Source organism: Arachis duranensis, chromosome 3, assembly GCF_000817695.3.
Source record: "Arachis duranensis cultivar V14167 chromosome 3, aradu.V14167.gnm2.J7QH, whole genome shotgun sequence".
Taxonomy (NCBI): Eukaryota; Viridiplantae; Streptophyta; class Magnoliopsida; order Fabales; family Fabaceae; genus Arachis; species Arachis duranensis.
In genome coordinates, this window is record NC_029774.3 from 6,678,164 (window position 1) to 6,704,347 (window position 26,184).

At 36.6% G+C, this 26,184-nt stretch overlaps 3 protein-coding genes across 13 annotated transcripts in view; all 3 read right to left on the reverse strand.

The window, feature by feature from the left end:
• The window catches only part of LOC107477193 (TMV resistance protein N), a 22,326-nt gene extending 5,184 nt beyond the window's left edge, over positions 1–17,142 (reverse strand). The window contains exons 1-12 of one of the 11 annotated variants that reach the window (XM_052258060.1): positions 17,002–17,142; positions 16,842–16,903; positions 14,489–14,924; positions 13,053–14,151; positions 12,678–12,944; positions 11,757–12,560; positions 9,719–11,652; positions 9,389–9,583; positions 9,147–9,262; positions 6,007–8,136; positions 5,254–5,845; positions 3,888–4,393 (exon numbers count right to left, since the gene is read on the reverse strand). In XM_052258060.1, coding sequence (XP_052114020.1) covers positions 10,498–11,652; positions 11,757–12,560; positions 12,678–12,944; positions 13,053–14,151; positions 14,489–14,924; positions 16,842–16,878 — 3,798 coding nt within the window. In that variant the 5' untranslated portion in view covers positions 16,879–16,903; positions 17,002–17,142 and the 3' untranslated portion in view covers positions 3,888–4,393; positions 5,254–5,845; positions 6,007–8,136; ... (1 more) ...; positions 9,389–9,583; positions 9,719–10,497. Of the gene's footprint in view, positions 1–1,300; positions 1,432–3,887; positions 4,394–5,253; positions 8,137–9,146; positions 9,263–9,388; positions 9,584–9,718; positions 11,653–11,756; positions 12,561–12,677; positions 12,945–13,052; positions 14,152–14,488; positions 14,925–16,841; positions 16,904–17,001 lie in introns of those variants that run through there. The other 10 variants (XM_052258066.1, XM_052258065.1, XM_052258059.1 and 7 more) reach the window with 10 other exon arrangements.
• Positions 17,008–20,023, reverse strand: LOC107477194 (protein GAMETE CELL DEFECTIVE 1, mitochondrial). The gene is made up of 3 exons (XM_016097173.3): positions 19,351–20,023; positions 17,395–17,581; positions 17,008–17,202 (listed from the first exon to the last, which is right to left on the reverse strand). Exons 1-3 carry the CDS (start codon positions 19,950–19,952, stop codon positions 17,008–17,010), a joined length of 984 nt encoding a protein of 327 aa, XP_015952659.1. The 5' UTR covers positions 19,953–20,023.
• A 966-nt stretch (positions 20,024–20,989) lies between these two features.
• On the reverse strand, positions 20,990–22,911 carry LOC110278396 (ankyrin repeat-containing protein ITN1-like). Its single transcript, XM_052258113.1, has 4 exons — positions 22,881–22,911; positions 22,671–22,796; positions 21,729–22,315; positions 20,990–21,631 (listed from the first exon to the last, which is right to left on the reverse strand). The coding sequence occupies exons 1-4, from the start codon at positions 22,909–22,911 to the stop codon at positions 20,990–20,992; spliced, it is 1,386 nt and encodes a 461-aa protein (XP_052114073.1).
• Between the last annotated feature and the right edge of the window lie 3,273 nt (positions 22,912–26,184).

Below are 26,184 nucleotides of genomic sequence, written 5' to 3' on the forward strand. Positions count from 1 at the left end.
AATAATAAAAAAAATTTAAATAATTTAATTTATACTAAATTTTTGCCAACCTTAAATTAATATTCACTAATTTAGAATTTATAAACTAATTTTTTTAAAAAACCAAATACATATCACTAAACCCTAAACCCTTAAACATAAATTCTAAATTCTAAATCACAACCTCAAGATTCAAAATTCTAAATCCTAACACATAACTTCTCAACCATAAACCATTAATAACATATCATAAACTCTAACCACAAATCCAAAATGCCTCCATCATAATCTAAACTATAAATTCTAAACTACAAACTCTAAACACTTAATACTAAATAAAAAATATTAAATAAATAACTCTTAAACATTAAACCTTAAACCTCTCAACTTATTTATAAATTCTAGTCCATAATTCTTAACTTTAAACACTTAACCTTTTAAATTTAAACAGAAATAATAATAATAATAATAATAATAATAATAATAATAATAATAATAATAATAATAATAATAATAATAAGTGTAATAGTTGTAAAAATGTTGTCAATATTAAAAGATTGGGATACTAAAGAAGGAGGAGATACATGTTAGATGTTACTTTGTTGTTGGAGTGTGGAAGATTGATGGTGGAGCGACGATAAGCAAATTACAATGATGCCTAACAAAAAACTCTACGAGATTTGTTAGACTGATTTATCACAACTTTTTTTATAAAAATAAATTATTTTTGGTCTGAATACTATTTACCTGCACAAATCATCAACATAAATTTTATTTTAATAAAAATTTATTTTTGTATATTTATTAGAAAAAAACTATAAGTATTATTTTTGTTCGTATATTTTTTATTTTTAGTATTAGTATTTAAAAAATTTATTTAATAAATACATTAAAATTTTTTAATGTAGGAATAAAAATAAAAATTTTATTATTATAAATTATTATAATAAAATTTTTATTTTAATTCATACATATTTAATATGTAAATGCTGTGCATAGTAACCTAAATTGAGTTTGGCTAATTCGATTTATATAAATTTGTTTAAAATAGACATGTAACCAATTTCTATTCATCATATCTGCATAATTTTAGCCGCCAATCAATTTATTAATATAAATTATTTTTATTTTTAAATCTAATATATATATATATATTCTTTTAATTTTATTTTTTAAAAAATTCACTATTCTTTTAAATTTTTAAATTGATTCGTTAATTACTTTGTATTTACTATGCTCTTCAATTTTTTATATAAAAAAAAATCAAAATTATCAAATTACAAAATACTAACAAAAATAAATTTTCTTTTTAAATTCCTAAATATAATTTAACTTACATGAGCCTAACCCGTTTTCAAAGTTCAAACACATCTGAGTCCCTGTCACCCACTCTTACACGCGTCCTTTTCATCGTGAGAAATCATTTTACATCTTCAACATGTTAGCATTGGCCTATATATATATGCATGAATTAGTTGAAAGGAACATACGAACACAAAAATATCATTTGCTTCTAATTTAAGTTCAGAAAGTTGTTCCTTTTAAAAATCTAGGACTGATGTCAATTTCTACTGTTCAGACTGACAAGGTTAACACTTTGGATACCAACAAGTCTTCAATTTTTCTTTGTAAATTTAAGTTACATCAATTTTTATAAGAAAAGATTCTAGACAAAATGCAAAGATGGAAAGAGAAACTTTTAAATTAAGCTGAAAAGGAGGTTTTGATAAAGACTATTATACAGGCGATTTCAGTCTATGCTATGAACATCATCAAATTCTCCAAGTCTTTTTTGCAGGAAAATTGAATCACTAATTGCGAGATTCTGGTGGACTAACAATGGTAAGGAAAGAAATATTCATTGGAAGAGCTGGACAAAAATGACTAAGAGCCAATTAAATGGAGGCTTCGGGTTTAAGGATTTTGAATGCCAAAACACAGTAATCTTGGCTAAGTAAGCTTGGAGACTGCTAAAGGAGGAAGATGCAATATGGGCTCGGATTCTAAAGGTCATTTACTATCCAAATTGCAGCCTATGGGAAGCGGGAAGAGGAGGTAACGCATCATGGATATGTAGGAGTATGTTGGAGGGTAGAGATTTTCTCAAAAGAAAGGGAAGGTGAAGTGTAGGAAGTGGAGCAGGGATAGATATTTGGAAAGATAATTGGGTGGTAGGAATAGATAAGTTGGGGAGAGTCGGAGAAAATCAATATAGAAGAGTGAGTGAGCTAGTAAGAGAGGGCGAGGGTTGGGACTTAGACAAAATTTGGGATATTTTTCATGGTAATGTGCCTGAGCTGATAACAAGAACGCCCATTAGTTTGATTAATAAGAAGGATCATTTTGTTTGGCCGTATAGGAATGACGGACAGTATTCAGTTAGATCCAGATACCAGGCAGCGAAGGAAGAGAAAGATTCAAGGGAAGAGACAATGCTCAGCAAAGCTTCGACAAGTCAGAATTCGAAGGAGGTATGGGAGAGGATTTGGAGATTACCAGTACCGCAAAAGGTTAAAGTGTTTTTATGGAAAGCAGGACATGAAATTCTACCAGTGAACGCGAATTTATATCAGCGAAAAAGTGCCCCTACACCCAAGTGCAGTATATGCCAAGAACAAGATGAGACAATAGAACATGTGTTACTATTATGCCCGTGGACTAGAGCGGTGCGGTTTGGATCTAGTCTTCAAATCGTGCCTACGACTTATAATGTGGGATCTTTTGAAAAATGGTTGATGAACACAATTGACAAGATTAAGAGTCTTGAAGGAAATGAACAAGACAAAGTTTTGTGGAATTTAGGATGTGTTTGTTGGTGAGTTGAATCCCATTTTGGCCCCTGAAATTTTCGAAGTGCCTCAATTTGGACCCCAAAATTTATAGTTATCCAATTAAAACCCTCAAATATTAAATCGTGCCCCACATTTGCCCCTGTCGATAATTCCGTTAATGGAACGCTGATGTGGCACATTAAGTCGCCAGCGTGTGTATCCATGTGTCACGCAGCTTGCCAGGGTGGATTCTTGATGAGTGAATGATGTGGAAAAATTTGAATCAACTCAATTTAACCTCTCCATAGATGATAAAACCCTAATTTGCAACCCTCCTTTCCGAATACGGTGAAGACTATGCTGGAGAAATGATGAGTTCAGGAAGCCAACCTGCAGTAAGTTCTGCACAATCACGTTCTCATGGGGCTTCCCTGAGGAACCTTAATGGTGGGAGGTTGGGGAAGATTCCTGACTGGTGTGGTTGTGGAATGCGTCCAGTGCTTCGCTGGTCTAGAACAAATGCCAATCCTGATAGACCCTTTTATAGGTGTCCAAATTATAATGTAAGTTCTCAATGTCGTCTTCTTCTTCCTCAATGTGTTGCTACTGGTATTTGTCGTTGATGAGTAATGTTAAGATTTTTTCTTTTTGTTGGTTGTTGCAAAATTGGCAAGAGTTCTGGGAGAATATGGTGTGGTTTCTTTATGTGAGCAGACGGTGAAGAAGAACAGAGTTTAGTGGGCAAAACACAACCTACAAGCAGTGATGATAGTTGGAATATGAATTTAGCATGGAGAATCACTTCAATGGAAGTTGAAATTATGTGTTTGAAAATATGGATTAGTATTTTAAGTTTGGTTATTTGTTTAGTTGTGATTCTGATTGTTATGTATGGTGTAAGTATGATTAAATTTTGATTAAAAGTGTGGACCTGAAGGTGTGTACTCTGAGAGTGAATGAAAGCATTGTATTCAGATTTCAATGAAAAAGAAGCATGGTTTTAGCTCCTCTGGTATATATGTCATATTGCAATAGTAAGAAAGGAAAGCTAAATATTAAACATATTGGTACCATTCATAAACCTGAAATAAAGTGTCTACATTTAATGAATATCCAAAAGCATTGCTTGCCAATAACTGAACAAATATGCAGAAATTCTTTAACAAAATATCCAAGTATTTGGACACATACACATAACCATGTTCCAGTGACACAAGATAAACATAATTAAGAAAACAACTACCCTAACTATAATAGTCTATCACAACTAAACATCATTCATTTCTTCCTAGGAGGTGGAAATAGATCCTCTCCATTTTTTTTGTCACTGGAGAGAATAAAGTGTAATCTCCCACCTTTAATTTTACAAGTGGGACCAACAATAAATGAGAGAGAGAATGTATTGAATGGTAAGATCTTCCACTGGATACCATCCAGTTTTTTTTCAACTGGAGAAGATCCACTCCCCTAGGAGGTTTGAATGCTGGCTTCACTCCTGGTGTTGGGACAAATTTCATGAATTCAGCTATCCTTGAAGATGTTCCAGCACTTGCTCCTTGCAATGGGTCAACACTTGATGATCCTGGGGCTGGAGATGCTTTCCTCTTAGGCTGTAATTTGTCGGGCCTCGTTGCAGGAGTTACCTATGGTTGCATGAGTAGAATACAAGTTCCCGTCAGTCAAAGTAAAAATTAAATTAAACAGATAATTTTTAATTAACCATTAAAAACACAAATAATAGGACATATTGGATTCCTACTTGTTCCTAATCTCCATTATCTGGTTGTGAAAAAAGGGTCTGTGAAAGCACAATCTCCGAAGGAGCATTTGTTGGGGCTGCAGAAGTGGCAACACCAGTTGCTGCAGAAGTGGCAACATTAGTTGTTGCATTAGCACCCTTTTCTTTCTCCTTAGCTATTACAGCTGCTACAACAGCAGCAAGGGCAGCTGCAATGTCATTAGCTTTTCTGTGGGAGCAGCTTCTCTTCGTGTGATCTTTTGTCCCACAATAAGCACAAGAAAACTCCTTGTACTTTCTAGGTAGCTTTGTTGCATCTATCTTACTCTTCTTACTTTCTAAAGGCTCTTCATCTGCATCCTTTCGTCGTTTCTGCTTCAAAGGACCTAGCTTCCTCCAAATCTTGGGAGCCTGGGGCCTACTATATTGAGACTTTTCCCACATTGCTTGTCCAGGGATGGGATTCAAGGAATGCTTATATGTTTTTTTATACGAGTCCATTGTCAACCACTTGTGACAATAGTCTTCAGGATTCACATTGAGTCTAGCTATTGCAGCACATGCGTGGACACATGGCATGCTTGAAATCCAAATTATATTCAATCAAAGAGGAGGTTCAGTCACAATCAGTTTATATTCATCCACGTCACAAACAGTTTATATTTCAATCAACATTACAATTCTTACAAAAGTTGCCAATGAGAACTCATATTACTTCTGAAACATTTTATAACTACTACCAAGTAAGAAAAAAAAATCTTATACCTGTGATATGCCAGAATCTGCATGTGCATATATGCTTTTCCAAGTCAACAACCATGTTTGTTGGAAACCCATGAATCTTAAATCTATGATAGCCATCATCACCACACCACACCGGACGCCATTTTTGTGACTCCTTCCTTATCTTCTCTAGTCTGCTCCTCTGTATAGGAGTTAACCTGCCAATGTGGTGTTGCAGCTTCACTTTGTTTTTTGCAATTATTCTCATCATGAACATGTGTACTTCCTCTAGTAGAGAGAGTATAGACTTCTTCCTATACTCTTTTATCCTTGCATTGAAGACCCCGCACGCGTTATTACAAATGTTATCCAGCTTTGGATCATGGCTAAAGTATGCCTTCGTCCAACTTTTCTTTGGCCATTTGTTCAAGTAGGCCCAGGCTTCCTCATTCTTTCTCTTTACTTTCTCCATTTTCTGTTTAAATCCATGCCTAGTTGTCCCTCTTGCACATTCCCATAACATAGTTCTTAACTCTTGTGTGTTCCATTGCTTGTTAAAGTTCTTCCACAGGTGCCACACACAAAACCTATGGTGCACTCCAGGCATCAATTCACGGACTGCTGGAATTAACCCCTGTCATCAAATGACTCTATCTGTTAGCAATTACTATTATCGAGCCCCAACTAAGCCCCCCAAATAAACAGTTATGACTCTATCTGAACCCTTAAATTTAAATTATGTCCCAACAGAGTCCTCGATAGTTGCAGTCAAATTTTTTAAAGCTTACATGTTACCTTTTGCATATCAGATATGAAGCACCATTTGTTAGAGGCTACATCACCCAGATCATCTAACAGAAGCTCCATAAACCATCGCCAATTTTCCTTGTTCTCAACCTCTACAATGTCCCAAGCGATGACATATATATGGTTGTTGGCGTCCTGTCTAACTGCGGCAAGTATTTGTCATCCAAAGTGTGTCTTCAAAAAGGCTCCTTCTAGCCCAATTAGAGGCCGACACCCAGCCTTGAATCCTTTCTTGCATCCATCGAAACATATATATTTTTTCGAAAGTTAGTTCTCCTTCAGGTTGCGACTTCACTCCTATTTTAATAGTTGATCCAGGGTTACTTTTCAATCGTGTCTCTGCATAGTCTCTGAGAAGTGTGTATTGTGCTGCCGCATCTCCATATACAATGTTCCTTGCATCACTTAAGGCTCTAGTCAGAGAGGACTTATTGAGGTCAAGATCACACTTCCTCTTGAAGTAATCAGACGCTTCTCCATGTTTCAAGTTAGGATATTTTCTTATTTTCTTTACTAGCTTTGAGGCTAACCACTTCCTATTTGCTGCCCTATTTTTAGTTCTCCTTACACATATGTGGTTGTTGTTGAATGTTTTCATCTGCCAGCAAGTCTTTTCATGATCCATTGAGGCATATGCAACCCAATTACAACCCTCCTTCTTGTACTTGCAAACAGCTCTCACCCTATAACTCTCGTTTCTTATGAAATTGATTTGCCTCCCCTCTTGTATGGTGAACTCTCTCACTGCCTCAATAAAATCATGTTTGCTATTGAACTTCATCCCGACCTCCAACTTTAGCTCACCAAATCTTGCTCCCTCCATGAACATTAGAAAAGCATCGTCCTCATCCGCATCAGATTCTTCGTCCGAATTAGGTGGGGTCTTCATTTCCTCAGATTTCCATGAGTCATTTCCATCAGAATCATCGTGGTATGCATCAAAGGCATCATATGGTGGCTGGACCTTAGGGGCTTTTCCAATCACTTGGCCCAGATCAACTTCCTCATCAGAATTCTGAATTATCAGCTCATCTTCTTCACACAAGTCTTCGAGACATATCTTACCTTTTGCCTTATTCTTTTTCATTTTCAACTCCCTGGGTCTTGCTGTAGCAACTTCAGAATCAGATTCATCATCACTTGAACTCTCAAAAACCTCGGGTCCAGGCCTATAAAGTTCATCTTCCGCACTCTCATACGAGTCACTACTGTCACTGCTTAATGTCACGGATGGGACCTCACCATCAACCTTCTTCCCTTTGGGTGCAAATCTTGAAGCTGATCGTGTCACTCGTTTTGGTGGTGGTATCGGTACCTTCTTGACAGCACCTTTCTTTGGGGTAGACTTTGAATTCTTTTTGACACGTTTCGGACTTTTTTGTAGTGGTTGGTGGAATAGACTTCTTAGATTTATTGTTTTTTGGTTTAGAAGAACATGGATTGGACATAGGCATTGGTTTAAGCTGGGCTGGAGGTGTGGAGGTGGGCTGGACTGGAGGTGTGGAGGTGGGCTGGGCTGCAACTGAACAGTTGGGTTGGGCTGCAAGTTCAAAGGTGGGTTGGGCTGGATAATTTGAGGTGGGTTTGGTTTGAGGTTTAGAGTGGGACTAACTTGGAGGAGTAGAGTTCAGTTGGCCTGGGGGCCTGGGGATGCAGAGTTTGCTTTAGGGAATGTATTGTATTTTGTTCAAGGGCTGTGTTTGGAATACATGAGGATGGATTTGAGGTGGTGTCAGATACTATAATTTTTGGATTGTGGGTCATAGGGACCAATTGTGGAACCTCATCACCTTCATGTTCAGAATTTCCATGCTCAAGGTACACATGCACTACACCTTCATTATTCTTTGCGTGAAAGCACATCTCTAAGAGCTCCTTGTCATGTGACAGTGCTCTCAATCCAGTTTTCAAGGGCCTCCCAGGAGCTAGCCACCAACACTCCTTCAAGTTGTCATATCCTAGAATCTTGTAATAATTTCTTATTGAGAACACGTCCAATATATCTTCCTCTAGTCCAAATAACTGTTTAATTTGGTCTCCAATATACACAACTTCTCCATCTTCTTTTGTCTCAAAACTTCCTCCATGGTGGATGACAATTGTTATATCATCATCCATCTACATTGCAAAATAACAAAAATCTCAACAATAATTTTAAAAAACAAAGCATACTAACTTAACTAACTTCAAACTCCAAACAAGACAATAGGTCATCATTCATTTTAAAACAACAAATTTTTTAAACACAAGCAATAACACACACATGATAACATTTTTTCACAGACAGCAAAAGATAAAATCGACATTCTTTTCTTCATCAAGGAAAAAAAAAACCTAGCATCATTCACATGCAACAATTTTCAATGCCCTAAATATAACCAGCACCTTACTTCGACAATAACAATGCAATACAAAAATCCAAACAAAAGCCGAAAACAGAGTATTAAGAAATTTGTGAAAAAAAAATAAAACTTCACTTCCTAACCTGATATTCTTCGTTTCTTTCTGCGCCCATGTTAGTTCGTCAGCAACCTCACCCAACAGTCCAATACACCACCAACGTTACTCTGATTCTCCTTTTTCACAGTCAAGCATGCGAAAAGAACAACAACGTGGAGAAGAAGAATAGAAGACAATGAGAAGGAAGAAGAAGGGTCAAGCTATGTCTGTGTCTTCATCTACATGTTGGCCCAAATTTTTTAACCCAATAAAGCCCTTAAACGACGTCACATTGAGTTAAAACTGGGAGGGAACATAAAACGACGTCGTTTTAGGCTTTCCTCCGTGTCAATTTAACGTGTCACATCAGATCTCTATTAACGGAGATAGCTACGAAGGCAAACGTGGGTCACGATTCAATATTTGAGAGTTTTAATTGGGTAACTATAAATTTTGGGGTTCAAATTGAGGCCGCTCTAAAATTTCAGGGGCCACAATGAGTATTAACTCGTTTGTTGGTGCATTTGAAAAGCTAGAAACCAGCACATTTTCCAGCAAACAATACTTAATCCACAAAATACAATAATACATTCAGAACAGCTTGCAGCAGAATATCAGAATGCAACAAAGGACTTAAACAGAGATAATAAAGCTATAGCAGGCAGGAATGGAGAGAGTAGGAGAATCACCTAGAGGCCTCCTCCTCGCAACAAGGTGAAAGTAAACATAGATGCGGCCTTTCACAGGAAAACAGGAATGGCAGCATCAGCAGCAGTGATCAGGGACTGGCAAGAAAAAATCATTACTGGAACATCATCAAAATTCAAGACCACATCAGCTTTAGCAGCTGAAGCACAGGCATACAGAAAAGCTCTTATACTCACTAAAAATCTACAGATAAGGAACTGTATAATTGAATCAGTTTGTTTACCTCTGGTTCAAGCGATCAAGGCAAGAACGCCCTTAGCTGAAGCAGACGCAATCATCAGGGACATTATGCAACTGCTGGAAGAGGCTCCGGATGTGGGAGCTACTTGAACTTCACGAGAAGGTAACATCTTAGCTCACCAACTGGCAACGATGGCAGCAGAAAATCAGCTACAAAGACAGTGGACAGTTATTCCGCCTATACAGGTCAGGAACATAATAAGAACAGAAGCAAGATTCGCAAATCTTTAGAACAATCAACGCAATCGAACTCAAGACAATTAGGTTTCAGTTTCAACCAACCTTCACAGAGGTCAAAGCGACGAAAGATTACCTGGGTGGGTGGAAACGGAAACCTGGAACAGCCAAGCATCTCAGGGGGAACGCCGGCTTCAACACACGGCTGTGCCTTGGCCGATGAAAGACTCCAGCAGGGACACTATCAACATAAGGAATATGCTTAGCGGAGGGGACGCTGTCAGATTCACTCCTGGGCAGAATCTCGTTCGGCAGAGGGGTAGCAGTGGACATATCACGGCTGTGAGTTTAGCAAGTTCAGGACGAGCTCAAGGGCACCACTGGGAGCTTCATCGAGGGAGGGATTCCGCGCCGATTGATTACGGCATACCTACAGGGAACGACAGGTCGGTGACACAGCTCAGGAAGACCCACAACAGGATCAGCGACATGCATAAGTCTTCTGAGCTTCGCACGGAGGTCCGTTGAAAATGGCGGAGCAGCAACGCCTTAAGCTCGACGAAGAAGAGGACACGATAGATTAGGGTCGGGCTTTGGGGGTATGGAGAGCAGGGCGAGTTCGGGTTGTGGTTTCTGGGTCTGGGCGAATTCGGGTTCTGGGTTCTGAGCCGGGTCAGTCTTTTGGCCCATGGCCACGTCCAAAAAAAAAAAAGAAGATAAGATAATAGTGTAGACTCCCTTTTGATCTAAGTCGTTTTCATCTAATTCTCTTGACGGTTAACGGACGTGCCACATGTGAGGAGATTAGACATGATGTGTGTTCTCGAGTACCAAACTTCTACACAATCATTATCCTTCAACCACTTGGCTTCATGAACTTACAATTCACACTCCCCCTAAAGATCTCCTACAGTCCTATGCTTCCGTGTCCAAGTCTCCTTCCCCGTGGTCCTCCTCATAATCAACATCACTCAATTCTGAGTTGTAACAGTCTTCTCCATGACTCCAACCTTTGTCTTCTCTTGGAGCTGTAAGCCTCTTCAAGTTTTCCACCACAGTTTGTAGGCTTTGTGAGAAGGAAGAAGGAACATGCTCCTCATCAACATTTTCAGTTGATTCTTCTTGTGGTCTTGAAATCATTGACCCTGACCCTGCCTTTGTCATCTTTACTTCTCCATAAGGCTCATCATTATCAAGTCTGCGTCTACAGATTCTGCAAAGCAGTCTCCTGAAACTTGAAAGTAATGCTGAGAAGCAGAGGCTACAGGATTGAGCACAACAATTTAAATTATCATCTAGCATGAATCGCGCTGGCTGCGCCTTTGTCATCCGTGCTTCTCCACAAGGCTCATCATCATCAATCCTACATCTGCAGGTACAGCAAAGCAGTCTCCTGTAACTTGAAAGTAATGCTGAGCAGCAGAGGCTACAAGTTTGAGTACAACTATTCGAATTTACATGTAGCACACCATGTTTTGAGTATGATGCTTCTAAAGCTTGTACAATACTAGCTGATGTCTCTTCAACTGAGCTTGAAGAAGCCCTTGCACTTTCTATTTCCATATCATCCTCTCTTGATATGGTTTTAGTATTTGTAATAACTAGCAAGGATTGTAGCCTTGAGGACTCAGGATATGGACATGTGAATTGGATATCATTCATGTTTGTTTCTTTTTTGTACACATACACTCCCCATTCTCTTAGGCTTGTGTCTGGTTCACACACCACCTGAACTTGCTTCCAGTTATTATCATGTCCAATGCGTGCATCAAGGCTCTCCCATTCCTCATCGTTGAAGAAAGCTCGAAGGTCACACAGAAGCACATGATTTTCTGCAATATTTAAAGTATGCTTGTGTTGGTGCTGGACATTTACATGCTCGCTGTCGATAAACAAGTGAAGCTCAACTGCTTGGTAGTTCATTTTGCCAAACATGAATGCTAGAGCCACAGCAGGGAACTTGCAACGTGCCCAGAAGATTGGAATTCCGCCTTGATCATGATAGTCGAACCAATCTGGAATATCTGTCTGTGGCATCAAAACTTGTAATTTGTTTATCTCTTTACACACCTGTCACATCCAATAACACATAATAAACTTGTTTAGTGCTGATTTTCATTCTTATTTCATCAATTCTTTTATGCATGCTCAAATGGAAAGAAATAAGATTAAACCTGTGACCATAGCATGCTTGACGTATCTGCTGTCAAGGAATTGCAATGTCTTGCATTTAATTTTTGAACGTTAGAGGGAAGTTCTGGAATTTCTTGAAGCTTAAGGCAGTAGCTCACATCAAGACTTCTCAAGCAAATAGACTCTTTAATGCTTTCTGGGCATGACACAAAATAGTTTGACAATACGTTTAAGTCTTTCAAGTTTGGAAAACTCTGCATAATTACATGAAGATCTTCATTTGACAAACATGCATTGCTAAAATCCAAGGTCTCTAACTTTGGCCGGTGCTCTGCTTCAGAAAGCCTTCCTTTGGAACTTGTTAATAATTCTCGAAGTTGGGAACATCCTCCAATTTTCAAGGTGATAAAATTTGGCAACATAAATAAGCTACTTGGTAGATATTTTAGTTCCTTACAACCTGTCATATCTAAATAGCCAAGTCCACTAAGTTCAGCAAAAGAATCTGAAAGCTCTCTTAAAGCAGTATGTCTCAGAGAAATTTTTAATGGCTTATCATTCTTTCCCAGTACATCTGGGAAATGTGCAAGTCTACTACACAAGTCAAAGCTAAGATATTCAAGAGATGGCAAAGAGATTTGAAGCAGAAAACTCTTCAGTTGAGTGCATTCTGAAGCACTCAAATAAACAAGGTTAGGAAGAAAACCAATTGAGTCATCAACCTTAACCAGTTTCTTACATCCATCAAGTATCAATTCTCTTAAACTTTTTGCTCCAGACACATCAGGGAATTTAGTGATAGACTGACAGCAAGAGAAATTCATGTAGGTCAAATGCTCAAATTTCTGAAAAACAATGATCAGTTAGTTAATAACAACATTATGCAAATTTTGAGAAGAAAGGAACCATCATCATATCTAACTTTCCCATTAGAGGAATGAGAAGAAGAGAATCAATTGTACCTGAAATGGCTTTTTCAATACAAGAAGACTAAAGCGTAAATTGAAGGCAGCAATTTGCTCGGGATAAAAACCAGGTGGAAGGAATTTTGAAGGGTATCCCTTCCAATCAAGCAGCTTTAATTGATTCGGCAGATAAATAGGCCAAGATGGGAAACTCGTGTTTCGAACGATGAGAATCCTAAGTTTCTTCATCTTCTTAAAGACAGTATCACTCCAATTAACCCCTTCTGGCAAATCAAGTTTTATACCTTCAATTTTAGCACTTCCCTTTAACACAATGGAAAAAACATCAAAAGTTATTTACATGGCATTAATTCCTAGTGAGAAGGGGATTCAATATTTTGATTAAAGATAGCAATTTATTGGTGTACTTACTGTATTTTTTGTTAGTACTTCAAGAACATCTTCTCGAAACCATAATCTGCTTCGTTCGCCAGCTTCTTTTGGTGCCTCCTGCTTAACAATGTCTCTACCCATGTCCTTTATTAAGTCATGCATCCTCAAGTAACCATGTTCAATAGCTATGAGAGATTTATCAATTAATATTCTGATACCATCTTCTGAGTAGAATCCACACCCATCAAGTATTCTTTTAACATAATCCAATCTCATTCCATTAAAGAAGCATGCTATGTCAAGGAAAATCTCCTTTTCATTGTGCTGCAGACTGTCATAGCTTATTCTAAGAATACTTTGAATATCTATATGAGGATTCTTTTCATATTTGTCCAGTGCAGACTTCCCCTCTTTCAAATCTTTGTCAATCAAATTCGAGCCTATAACTTTTAAAGCTAATGCAAGGCCTTTGGCATATCGAATTGCTCGATTGCACATGTCTTCATAGTTTGTGGGCGGGCTACTCGTTTTGAATGCATTCTGACAAAACAGCTGGAGAGAATCATGTTCATTCAGCATTGGCATATCATAAATCCTTTTGACCTGATGAACTGCTAGCAAATATTTATCCCTTGTCGTTATGATAATCCTACTTCCAGAACCAAACCAAGCACATCCTCCTGCTAGTGCTTGTAACTGTTCAATTTTATCAACATCATCAAGAACTATAAGAACTCTTTTTGTGCAAAGTCTCTCTTTTAATGTGGAGATTCCTTCATCAACACTGCCCAACTTGACTTTTCCCTTCTGAAGAATTTTTGACAGTAGCATTTGTTGTAGGCATACTTTACCCTTTTCTTGACTTGAAGTTTCTCTCACATTGAAAAGAAAACAAGCACCTTCAAACTGATTGCAGAGAGAGTTATACAAAGCTTTTGCAAGCGTCGTTTTGCCAATTCCGCCGATTCCAAGAATCCCTAACATGAATGTGTTGTCATTAGACTCAATATCTAGAATGGACTTCAGTCTTGCAACTTGATACTGCAATCCAACTACATGCTCCTCAATGGGCAGTTGCTTAGCAGATACTTTAGTACTGATCTTGTTCACAATATCTTGAATAAACTCAAATTCATAGCTGCAAATGTAGAAACGAAATGGTTTAATGCAATTTTTTTCAGTAGTAGGGAATTACTTCTTCAAAACAATAGACTAGAATTCTCATTTAGCAACTAACATTTCTACAGCTCTAAATTGTTTCATTTCAATTATATAAACAAAGAAAAAGGTATTCCTGCATATACCATATAGTTAGTACCCTGAATTTGTTACCATTTTAAGAGCTACAAAATATATGCATTGTTGGCCATTTTTATCTTCGTAGATTTGTTATCATTCATACTTGGAAACCAAAATAACTTGTTAGTACCAAAAGGATCAGGATCAAAGTAAGTAGTATTAGTTAATTTACTCACCCTTGTTTCAAATGAAACCCTTTCATGTTGGAGATTTCAGCCAAAGTTTCCTTCCACTTCTGAACCTTCTGAGACTCATAACAATACCTAATTTCATGAGCATCCATGGCTTGCTTGTAACTATTATTCTGATGCCTTACATCAGAGGGATCTACTTTGTAGAAGATCGGAAAAACGAGCTGGTTCTTCTCCTTGTGACATTGGAAGATCTTGACAAGCTCATCAAGACACCATGCTGAGGTTGCATAATTTTCGGAGAAAACAACGATTGAAACCTTTGAGTCTTCAATGGCTTTTAAGAGTTGTGGTCGAATTGTTTCTCCTTCTGTTAGATATTCATCATCCATGAAGGTGATGATTCCCTCGCGGCACAAAGCTTCATAGAGATACCCTGTGAATGTTTCACGCGTGTCTTTACCCCTGAAACTCAAGAAAACTTCATAGTTTTTATTAGTCTTTGTTTCAGAAGCTGCAACGGTTCTTGCCATCACTTCAATAGCATAAAACTCAAACACAGTACTATCATGAAAAATGAACCAATATTTGCAGAAGGAGAATGATTCACTCACACAAGAAGCATGAACTTTGACTTACATTTTAGTCTTCATTTTTTACATTTTATTTTAACGTGTATTTCTAGCTTTCTTGACTTTAATAATTGGTTTCTGGAACTAAGGAGCTTTGCCCAATGAAAAGAAATAAAGAATACATGTACTTCTTACCTCCTCCTATCAGTTTCAAATGAGTGATTTTATAACATAATATATAAAAAATATAACATAAATCAAATAAAAAAATAAAATCTATACAAAAATTTAACAAATTCAAAAAAATATTTTTTTTTAAGTTAGAAATAAAACTCAAATTTGAGACCGCTATTTGAAAAAAGAAAAACTATGTCATTTAAATTATAGTTCGTTAACATTATGATACTACTTCCTTATTAAAAAGACAAAAAATTATTAATTAACTCCTATGTCATGTGTAAATATTAAAGAAAAATGGCCGTTGAATAATATCTTTTATGGTTCATCAGTTTTTCGGTCGGTCCGGTTCAATTTTGATAACTATGTCTTAAATAACTTGTGTTCACAGCATAAAAACTCCACATCATCTTAACCATTAAAATATTTTAATTTAAATCTTAATGGTTACAAACCATGGCGTACTAAAATACCACGAAAGTACATTACTTCACCTGACACGTTTCCCATATTTTATACTCTACATATTTCTTACTATTTGAGCATAGTTGTGGCTATCGATCTCATTCTCCGGGTGTTGAATTAGCATTTTGGATTATTTTATATGTGCTGGTGCTTTTGGGATCACGGAACAATCACCAGTCATCATCACGTTCTGGGCAATGAACAATATGTTATGCATATCAACTCTCAAGTCTCAACTGTTATAGGCTCCCAAGTGTGAAATTCAAGATCCTAAATTTCTTTTTAAAGCTTCTGCGTCTGCATATTTTGTTGAAAGAGTAAATATCTGGGTCTTTACTCATTTGCTGAGTGGTCGATGCCACAAGATGATAGAACATGCATTTACATTTGAAATAGCCTCAAGATTCCATTCAATGATTTTGCCAACCGTGAGTACTGAGTAGCGATGTACAAATTGTTTTTGCCTTCTTCTGCCACTCTGCCACTCTCCGTTTTTTATTTTGCTGGTTACTGTTCATGATTTTCAATCTTAACATGCAATATTAAATTTTTCAAACGGAAAATGTAGATAAAGCAGTCAGATACCCATGTCAAGTTCATCACTAAAAGATAAATGTCTAGTAAATTGGAATTATTATTTTATATGCATTCAAGGTTTCAATATGGATGATTACTCACTTTTGCTTAAATGGTGATTGCTACGTAAATTCGTCTGTAAATCGTGTCACTTTAAAAATTTTAACTGCTTGTAAGTGCAGTTCTCTAGTCACTATTCCTTTCCTTCTTTTTTCACTTCTCTGTTACCCATATACTTTTTATCGTTTTTACTAGTATCAATGATTCTCACAAAGCATATCTACAACTACTTACTTGAAAACCCTTTTCTTTTGTCAATTCCCATCTCAAAAAAACAGCAGTAATATGCCATTTCTCATGAATCTCCATAAAATCCCATTTGGTAGTTTATAAATATCTTATTCAATTCAAATACCTTAATCTGCAAACCATTTTCTAAAACAAACAAACTTTTTCCTTGCAAGTTATTAACTTATTATATTAAACATTTATCTACTGACGGATAATAAGCTAACTTTACCAACACAAGGACAGGACGCAAACATTGCCAGACAAACATGCAATAGATTGGATGCATTACAAATAATCCGCAGAGTAGGGAAACTTACACCGAAAATGCATAACTTCATGAAGGGTTTTGAGCATTTAACCATGTACTCATGAAGCATATCTGTTGTCAGCATAGATAAGTTGCTATAACTGTCCTCTTATCTGCCAATATTTAAATGATAATACCTATAGAAAGTGAAAGAGAATACATGATACTACCTTCTCTCAAGGGGGAATGTAACTCTTGTCAACAAGGGTCTTCTCCTTGAACGGTTGAGTAGAGGGATCAGCTAGACTGGGAACCCTAGAGACACTACCCTTCCCTTTCTTAGCATTTGGTCCCACCACCTCTATCATATATTTCCACCCATAGATTGGTCTCCTCCGACTAAATATATGAGTCTTGATAAAACTAGCGATCTGCATTCCAGATTCACAAGATTGTGAATAATAAGTGCTGCAAATAAGGACTGCAGAAGAAATTTGAAGATATAACTGACTGACATTATAGAAGACCAGAATGTATCCATGAACTTTATTGTTTGTGAAAATGGTGTTCGTGCCTTGTTTCGGCACTCGAAATGCATAATTTGAATATATTTGTAGACAAACCTGAAACTTGCTATAAGCAATTCGACGCTCAAATTCCTGGAGAAGTATATCCTCTTCTCTCTGGGACATCTCCCATATGTTTCCATCTTGAGATTTAGATATTGTTTCCCACCCATCAGGCATGTTTTTGAACTCAGAAGTTGGAACTTCTGTGTTGTTCAGATCATTGTTGCCGGAGTCGAAGATGCTACAAGTGTTTAGAGCATTAAGTGCAACACACAGAAATAGTATAGCACTATTGTATATGTATTTGGAAATTATTGAAGTTGCTGTAGCATACATAAATTAGGAAAGGAGGAGGATTACAACACCATTTAGCTAAATAAAACATGGAATTTCATCACATAGAAAAGCACTACACTGAGCTATACTTTGTCCAAACTTCAAGCCTAATTATCTATTTATAACATGGGGTGTGTCATAGAATAATTAGAAATGAATCACGGGCATTAGCAAAAAGATTAAGTTATCGGGAGAGCTGGTCATTAACAGTAGAAAATGGAATAAACTAGGATTAATTGATAAAATGAGATATTATCAAACACTCCTGAATCCTTGCTAAGAATTTTCAAAAATTACACATGGTGCCATGTTTATATTTAACATCAGAAACTATCGTTTTATAATTTATTAATTTTGTTTTAGATAGACAACCATGTTGAATGGCAACTTGTCAAAGCAACATAAACATTAACATTCCCATTGACGAGACCACATTCAACACAAATTTGACATGCCCTACTCTATTAAAATAGCTATAATGCCTCATAAGATGGTGTGCAGTCACCAATAACATAAAGACATTAAGGCCTCAGTGCCTCACAAAGTCTACTTGAGTTCAATTCTTGAGATTTCTCATTGATGGATTATTATAAAAATGTAAGAGCAATACTATATGACCAACAAATTTATCATATTTTACCGACACTTGGCCAATAAAAGTATTTTTATACTAAATTCAAAACCCTACACCCTAAATCTTAATAGTATAAAAATAAAGTGTTACCTAATATTGATAAAAAAGTGTTGGCCTCTCACATTTCTCAAAATGTAAATTATAGTAAGTACCTCATTGATCTCAAAGCCATACCTGATCCTACACTAAGACAACTCTTCCCTGCAACATAAAATTTATGTTTATCTCATAAAACTAGGAATCCTAAACTTCACTAACATGGTCCAATCACATCTAAAATTCTCCTCACTCATCAGTATGAGGCAACTTCAACTGACCAACTCTGAATACTTACTCAATCCAATTAAGGGACCATCCACACCATGCATTAATATTATAAAACCTTCATTATTTGAAGAGAAAAAATAACAGTTAGATCTTTGAAGATGTTAAACTTGGACTGATTAGTCATTGAAAAAAAATACCAATTAAGTTCTCCAAGATAACAAACAGTGGACATGTATTTCCTTCTGTCAATGAATAGTGCAAAACAAAACATAATTGTCCATGTATTTCGTTATTTACGCTAGTGCATGTCTCGTTGCTATCAATCACATGAAAACGATCAATCACATGAAAACGATGTAGTTTTGGACAATGAAATATTTACTATCTTTTGAGTTTTTATATATTTTTTATATCTCTATTTATCATAAATTCTATCAAAACAAACAAATTAAGTTTCACTCCAAAAGTTGTTACCTATATGCCTATCTTTCATAAATAGATAGGTGAGAGTAATTACCACTACATAGAAATATCACGGTTAAATCTTAGTTGATAAATTGATAAAAGGACATGTATCCACCATTTGCTATGTGAAGGACCAAATTGATACTTTTCTTTTTTTTTATTTTTTCCTTTAGGACTAAATAGTCCGAAGTCAAAATCATCGGGACCTAATTGTCCCTTTATTCTTATTTGAAAATAATAAAATAAAAGTAAAAATAGAAATGCAGTTCCAATTTTCAACACCGAAATTACAAGAGAGAGAGGCATACTCCGAGCAGCTATCAAGCAATCTCTGAATGTCATCGCCGCCGCCGCTGCCATTGGAATCCCCCAACTTAGCCTCCTCGAGCTTCTCAATCTCCTTAACCCACAGCCCAGCGTGCACCCTTTGCTTCCTCAACCGGTAATCCTTCTTCATATTCTCCACGCTATAAACGGCACCATTTTGCACCTTCTCTTTCTCCTTCGATCCCTTCTTTCTCCTAACCTCCCAATTCTCGTTCATCTCCTCCACGAACGCTTTCGTCTCCGCGTCAGCATGAGCTTCGGTTTCCGCCACCGCAACGCCGGCGGAAATGGCGGTGGAGGAAGACTCCGGCAAGGACGTGGAGGGGGAACCAAAGTTAACGTCGGTCTCCCAAGGCGCCCGAGACTTGGGCGTGAGATCCTCCGGAAGCCACGCTGACTCCCACGCCTCGTTCCATTCATCTTCGCCGTTGCCGGAATCACGCCCCGACGACCAGAATCTCGTCGCGGGAACTTCGTCGGAAATCTTGAGATAGGGTTTGGCGGCAACGGTGAAGGACGGTGCGTTTAATTGCTTGGGTTTTGATAGTGAGATAGAGGTTGCGATTCTTCGAAACGCTTGCATTTTTTGTTTGTAGAAATTAGGAAGCTAAGTAGCGAAGTAGGCAAGCAGCTAAGCGCTACTCAGACCCGGAAGTAGGCATTGGATTCGGAGTGTAAGAGGGTAGAACATAGGGTAATATCGGCTATTCGTCATTGGGCTTTATAGCGTTCGGCCCATATGAAAAAGTAGGCCCAATTCTAAAGGGTTCCCAAAAAATTGAAACGCTACCATGACTCGGGGGCAAGAGAGTTTTTATCATTAAGCCCGGTTTAAAAAAACAGCTTAATTAATCTACTTTTGAAAAAATAGCTTAAATAATAAATGATTATATTAAAAGTAGTTTATAAGTTAATTTGTATTTGAATTTTTAGCTTTAAAAGTGTTTATTTTATAAAAATGTGATAAAAAATAGTAGTATTATGAAAGAAATTATTTTTTTAACTTTTTTATAAACTCCTGAATAGCTTTTTAAAAAACTGCAATTTGATTTTGAAAATTGCACCAGACATTAATACTATTACTTTTCATAAGTCAAAAATTTTAAAAAAATTACTTTTAAATCTTTCCAAATAGCCCTAAGTCTTTTGTCTCTATCATTTGAATTTAATGTTAAGTTGTAATATTATAGAAACTAACATTATATTTAGGAAATATTTGTAAGGATAAATAAATAAATCATAAGTTAAAAGGACACAAAATTATTTATTTCTAAAAGTAAAGTAAATAAAAGTAATACAGAAGACACATTAAAAGGTATTAAGAATAAGAATGAAAAAAACTATAAAATAAGTGTAGGAAGCTAGGATCTTATGATATGGTAATTGTGAAGTTCATAACAATATACTCTCAAATCTCAGCTTTCCTAAAGTCTAATAAAAGGCTTGAAATATTCTTTTTGACTCATTTAAATACATGAAAAGTGTGTGTGTTTCAGTGATCAAGAAGCTTACAGAAAGATCCCCCAAATGTATATATATGCTGTCACAGTATTTACACCTTACAAGTAATGTTAGTTTATATCAGGAAAAACGCCATCTATCTAGCCATTGGTGAATTAATTAATAACTTTTGTGTCTTTTGAAACAATTGATCAATGTAGTTGGCACCAACTGCTTAACACCGTTGCAAAGCCTCCTAACTAACTTTTGAAGAGTCTTATAGAGTGGGAATTGCATCCATGCAAATATAGCCACAGGAAGGAATCCAGCACAATAGAACAAAATAGAAGTCCATTCCTTGTTATCCAACCGAATCGTCAGCAAAACGGTTGCGCTGAATGCCAGCATTGTGCACACCAACGAGAAGAACAGCAATGCAAATCCCAGGCTGAGCTTTCTTGGGAGGGACTTGTAGAAATCCCATAGCTCGAACGGTGATGTCAGGATTGAAAGGAACATCACCACTGAGGCAAGTGAGCTCACAAGGGCCACAACATCAGTGATAGTGAAGAAGAGGAAGACTCGTGAGCCGAAGAACACTGGCGTGCCGTTTTGGCTCCCACCTGGGATTGTGTAGGCTGCTGCAAAGACAACTGTGGCAACGAGAACTGCTACGGTGGAGCATGATTGAGCTGTCTCCTTTATCCAGGACTTTGCCTCTTTGTGCATATCCTGATGCTCCATTTCCAAAACATCTTTCGCAGTTAGGCCATCTTTGTCACAATGCATTAAGTAGTGAGGAGGAACAATCCTTCTCACTCTCTGTACCAATAATTTGTTATGAACCAGTTAATTTTAATCAATTTGAAGATAGGACAAAAGCAAATCACAATTCAGAAAGGGTCATAGAGCTGCTTACTTCGTACCAACGCAACTCGTCTTGCAGTTGGAACGCCACGCCAGGGAGCCGTTGCTCTTTGTAAAACTCCATTCTAGCAACTTGGTGCAAGAGAGTGCGACCTTCCCCGGTTATCCTGTGTATCAATGATTTGAATGCAGAATTTCTCTTTATCAGATTGAAGATTTTAAGCTGCCGGTGCTTCACAGCCATGTGTAGAACATTGTGTTCATCCTGGCTAACATGACTAATAGCCTCAGGATTCATGTCAATGATTTTTTCAACAATTTCTATGATTCCTGAACCGGCTGCCATGAGAAGAGGTGTGTAGTTTTTAAAATGGGATGCTTCGGAAATGGATTCCTTGAGCAAAGGTTTGCTGATTCTAGAATGAGCTATTTCAACTAACTGGCGTTTCTCCTTCATCAGCTGAATTTCTTTTATTCTGTCTAGTTTGGAGGAAAGAATTGGCAACACAATCAATGGTTGAAAATTTGAATGAAAAGAAATCTGCCATGAGAAGTCCTTCTGCACTAACAACTCAGCCAGACACTCTGCTAACTTGTGTTGTTTCTTCTTTTGCCAAATATGTCCAATCCCATTGAACTCTGCACATGATCAAGCATAAAATTGATCAAAAAGAAAACAATCCTTCAACAAAATCTAGTTAGTTCAATTAGTAATTCAACTATTTTCTAAGGATAACATAGAGTTACTAACATTAAATCAGATGCCTGAAGATAAAAGATAATCTGTTGCTAAGAAAGCTTTGTTTATAGTTTAACTTGTATGGTATATACCTTTAGCTAGAATTTTCCATATAGAATAGCTGATCCTTGAAAAAGCAGCAAATTGATGAACTTTACTCACATGAAAAGGGCCGGAAAACAATTTCGTTAGGAAATCCATGTGCTTAGTAATGTAAACAAAAAAACAAAAGAATGCTGCTGCCCGGGGGAGTACCGGGTTGCTTTGCCTCATCCAGTGGACCACTTTCTAGATCTGTTCTCTGTCTGAAAACAACACTCTCTTCCTCCTCTCCCTTCTCATCATAATCATCATCAATTTCATATCCTTCATCTGGAAGCACTGCGTCAACCAAATTATAATAAAGGTAAACAATTATGCCAATGTTGGAAAATTGAATGTAGAAATGGGGAAATAGGAATGTACAATAATACATAAGGTTCTTCACTGCTCCCATTGAGGGGGTTTGGCTCCGAAAAACAAGAGGCATGTTGGCAAGAAGTTGAAGACATGTCAACCCATCCATATCCTTGTGTTGAGCCAAATTTCCATCCAATTTCAATAACCAAATAGCAACATCTGCACCATAAAGTGACACTCTTCGTTTTATTATAGTATAGAGATACATTAAGTTATGAATATGCGAAACTTATAGAGTGATAGATATTATGGAATGGACAAATTACTATACTATATATCATACTTATTAACATAAGCATACTATTCAATGACAACCATGAAATTAGGGAGAGACCTACCAAAGAATTGACCAAGAATGCAAGCATGAAGAATGGAACATCTATCAAATCTTACAAAATGACTTCTTATGTCACCAACCACATGTTTTGCCATATACTTGAGCATCTTCAGCTTTCCAAGCTTAGCAGCCCTGAACAGAGGGGATTCACCAGAATCATTTCTTACCTCTACAAGGGGCTCATATGGTTCTTCTTGCTGCAGCTCCTTCTCCAACTTGAACACAACACCAGCCATTTTGACCGTTGTGCAAAAGATAATCTCATGCAGAAGGGTGTTATTGACGCAATTCCCCATCCTCATTGCGCGCCACCTTTCTTGTCGAGGAAGCATCTCCAGAAGTTCCTGCAAGAGATTTGGACTATTGGAGTGAGTCGCAATGTGGATGGCAGTGTTCCCAAATAAGTCAAGCGGTTCAAGTAATCGCATCCTATCTTCTTCAAAATTTTTCTTGAATTCCCTCCAGTTTTCCCTCCTAGCAGCCCTTTGAGCACTTATCATTTTCTCATCAAACATAGAGATTTGTTCTTTTATTGATTCTCTCACACTCTCAGCCATTTCCCCCTTTGATTCTCTCTTTTCTCACAGCAATATATGCACTCTATATCTACTCATGCATATGCGGATTAATTAGCTAGCTAGTGATTAATAATGTTTTTCGTAGGATTAAGAAGCTCTCATTAATCATGAATGTTAAAATAACATAGAAGTCTGTGTCCTTTGGTTTAGCACCAATTCTTGATTAGTATGACAAGGAAAGTTTAATGCCGAGTTTAAAGCATCTAATCACTAAAAGCAACCTCTTTCTTCCTGTTTTAAACCGTGGCCATTATTCTTTGCTTACACAGATACGAGATAACAGATGTAAAACAATTTACCTCCCTGCTACAAACCTCTTATATATTATAAACTGTTACCTGCACTCTTTTGTATGTTAGAAGCTATTGCAATTAACCCTTAAAAATTATATCAATAATACTTCAATTAATCACATGTTTAATTTGTGTCTCGAATCATTGAATTTTTGGAATAATTTCGTATTATTCCAATTCACACTTCCATGCACACAAGGACACCAACTACACAACCAATAATCATAACAGAAAACTAACTAAATAACTAACTTAGCTAAGCATCTAATTTAACAAAGACCCAATAAGTTGGTGAGTGCAAGATTTCATTTTGACGAATACCGAGAATTCATCTCATCAAAATAATAGACTCCAAGAGATCAAACTTTAACTTTCAATGAGGGTTCAACTCCATAGAAATTGAGCAGGACAAGCTATTTCCTCAGCTTCATACACTTAAATACCTTCGAGAAGAAAACGATAGAGATTTATGTGCTGCGAAATGTGGCGTTGAACGGGGTGGCTGCGAACATGTGGCAGGATGTTTCGGCGGCGGAACTGGGTAAAGGTGACGGTTTTGGCCGGAGAACGGTAATTAACAGCGGTTAATGGTGATTTATATTTTTTGGTGATTAATGGTGATTTATATATTAACTTAATATTTGTATTTAAATTTCCGTAAAATTAATGTAATGTTGTGGTAAGTCCAAAAGTACGTGAATGTCCATTTTTTCTATAAGAAATGAAGTTCTCAATACAAAATGATAATAAATGAAGCTTTGAATATTTGACTTTATGTATAAAAGGAGGTTAAGCCTCCGTCAATTTTACACAACAACAACATTGAATATTATTCTCTCTCCTTTTATACACATAACAATAATAAAAGTAAATGCTATTTTTTCTCTTTATTTTTATACTCATTTCTATCTTTATTTTTATTATATATATATAACATTACAATATATAATATTATTATATATATACAAATCATTATTGAGCTAATTATATTAATATTAGAGTCTTCTATCAATACTTCTTTATTTTATATTATATCTTTCTTATTTATTTAGTTATTTTACAACACGTTATCAGCACGAGGCTCTGCTCAAATTTTTAAGAAGACTCAGGTAACATTTTTTCATTATGTCGAAACTCTCTCATCTTAAATTCAATGCTCTTGATATATCTGGAAACAATTATTTATCATGGATACTAGATGCTGAAATCTATCTTGATACAATGGATCTTGGAGATACCATTAAGGCTGAAAATAATGCATCCCAAAAGGATAAAACTAAAGCCATGATTTTTCTTCGTCGTCATCTTGACGAAGGATTGAAAAATGAATATCTTACATTAAAAGATCCTGCAAATCTTTGGAAAGACCTTGAAGAAAGGTATAATCATCAGAAAACGGTGATACTTCCTCAAACCCGATATGAATGGACGCATTTGCGTTTACAAGATTTTAAATCTATAAATGAATATAATTCTGCAATGTTTCAAATCACCTCACGAATGAAATTGTGTGGGGAAAAAATAACTGATCATGATATGTTGGAGAAAATTTTCTCAACCTTCCATGCCTCGAATGTGCTCCTGTAGCAGCAGTATCGAGAGAAATGGTTTAAAAAATATTCTGAGTTAATTTCTTGCCTTCTTGTTGCTAAACGCAACAATGAGTTGTTATTGAAAAATCATGAAGTGCGCCCAGCTGGCGCTGCCCCATTTCCTGAAGTAAATGTGGCAAATTACCCCAAAAGAGGTAAATGGCAAGGTTTTAATAATAAGAAAAATTATGGAAGGAAAAAGAATTATGTTCAAAAGAGAGGATCTCACTAGAAGCGGGATAAAAAGAGTAATATCGGGCAGAATAAATCAACAGAGGATAAGTGTTTTTGTTGTGGTGGAAAGGGCCATTGGTCACGTACCTGTCGTACCCCAAGGCACCTAGTCGATCTTTATCAGGCATCTTTGAAAAATGACGACAAAGGAAAGGAAACAAATTTTGTTTCAAATGATGCTGAGAACTCCACCACTCATTATGATGTATCTGATTTCTTTGAGGATCTTGAAGGAAATATTGGTCATTTGATCAATGATGGAATAGTTTAATATGT

What these genes read in the sequence shown, in the direction of transcription:
- LOC107477194 (XM_016097173.3), bottom strand. Translation starts at nt 19,952, where the DNA reads ATGCAAGCGTTTCGAAGAATCGCAACCTCTATCTCACTATCAAAACCC. An exon ending in TTGCTTGATAGCTGCTCGGA is followed by an intron (nt 17,582 to 19,350) that starts GTATGCCTCTCT and finishes AAACACTTGTAG; the next exon opens with CATCTTCGACTCCGGCAACA. An exon ending in TTGCTTATAGCAAGTTTCAG is followed by an intron (nt 17,203 to 17,394) that starts GTTTGTCTACAA and finishes TCTGGAATGCAG; the next exon opens with ATCGCTAGTTTTATCAAGAC.
- LOC110278396 (XM_052258113.1), bottom strand. Translation starts at nt 22,911, where the DNA reads ATGGGAGCAGTGAAGAACCTTATGTATTATT. An exon ending in GAAGAACCTTATGTATTATT is followed by an intron (nt 22,797 to 22,880) that starts GTACATTCCTAT and finishes TGGTTGACGCAG; the next exon opens with TGCTTCCAGATGAAGGATAT. An exon ending in GGATGAGGCAAAGCAACCCG is followed by an intron (nt 22,316 to 22,670) that starts GTACTCCCCCGG and finishes GATCATGTGCAG; the next exon opens with AGTTCAATGGGATTGGACAT.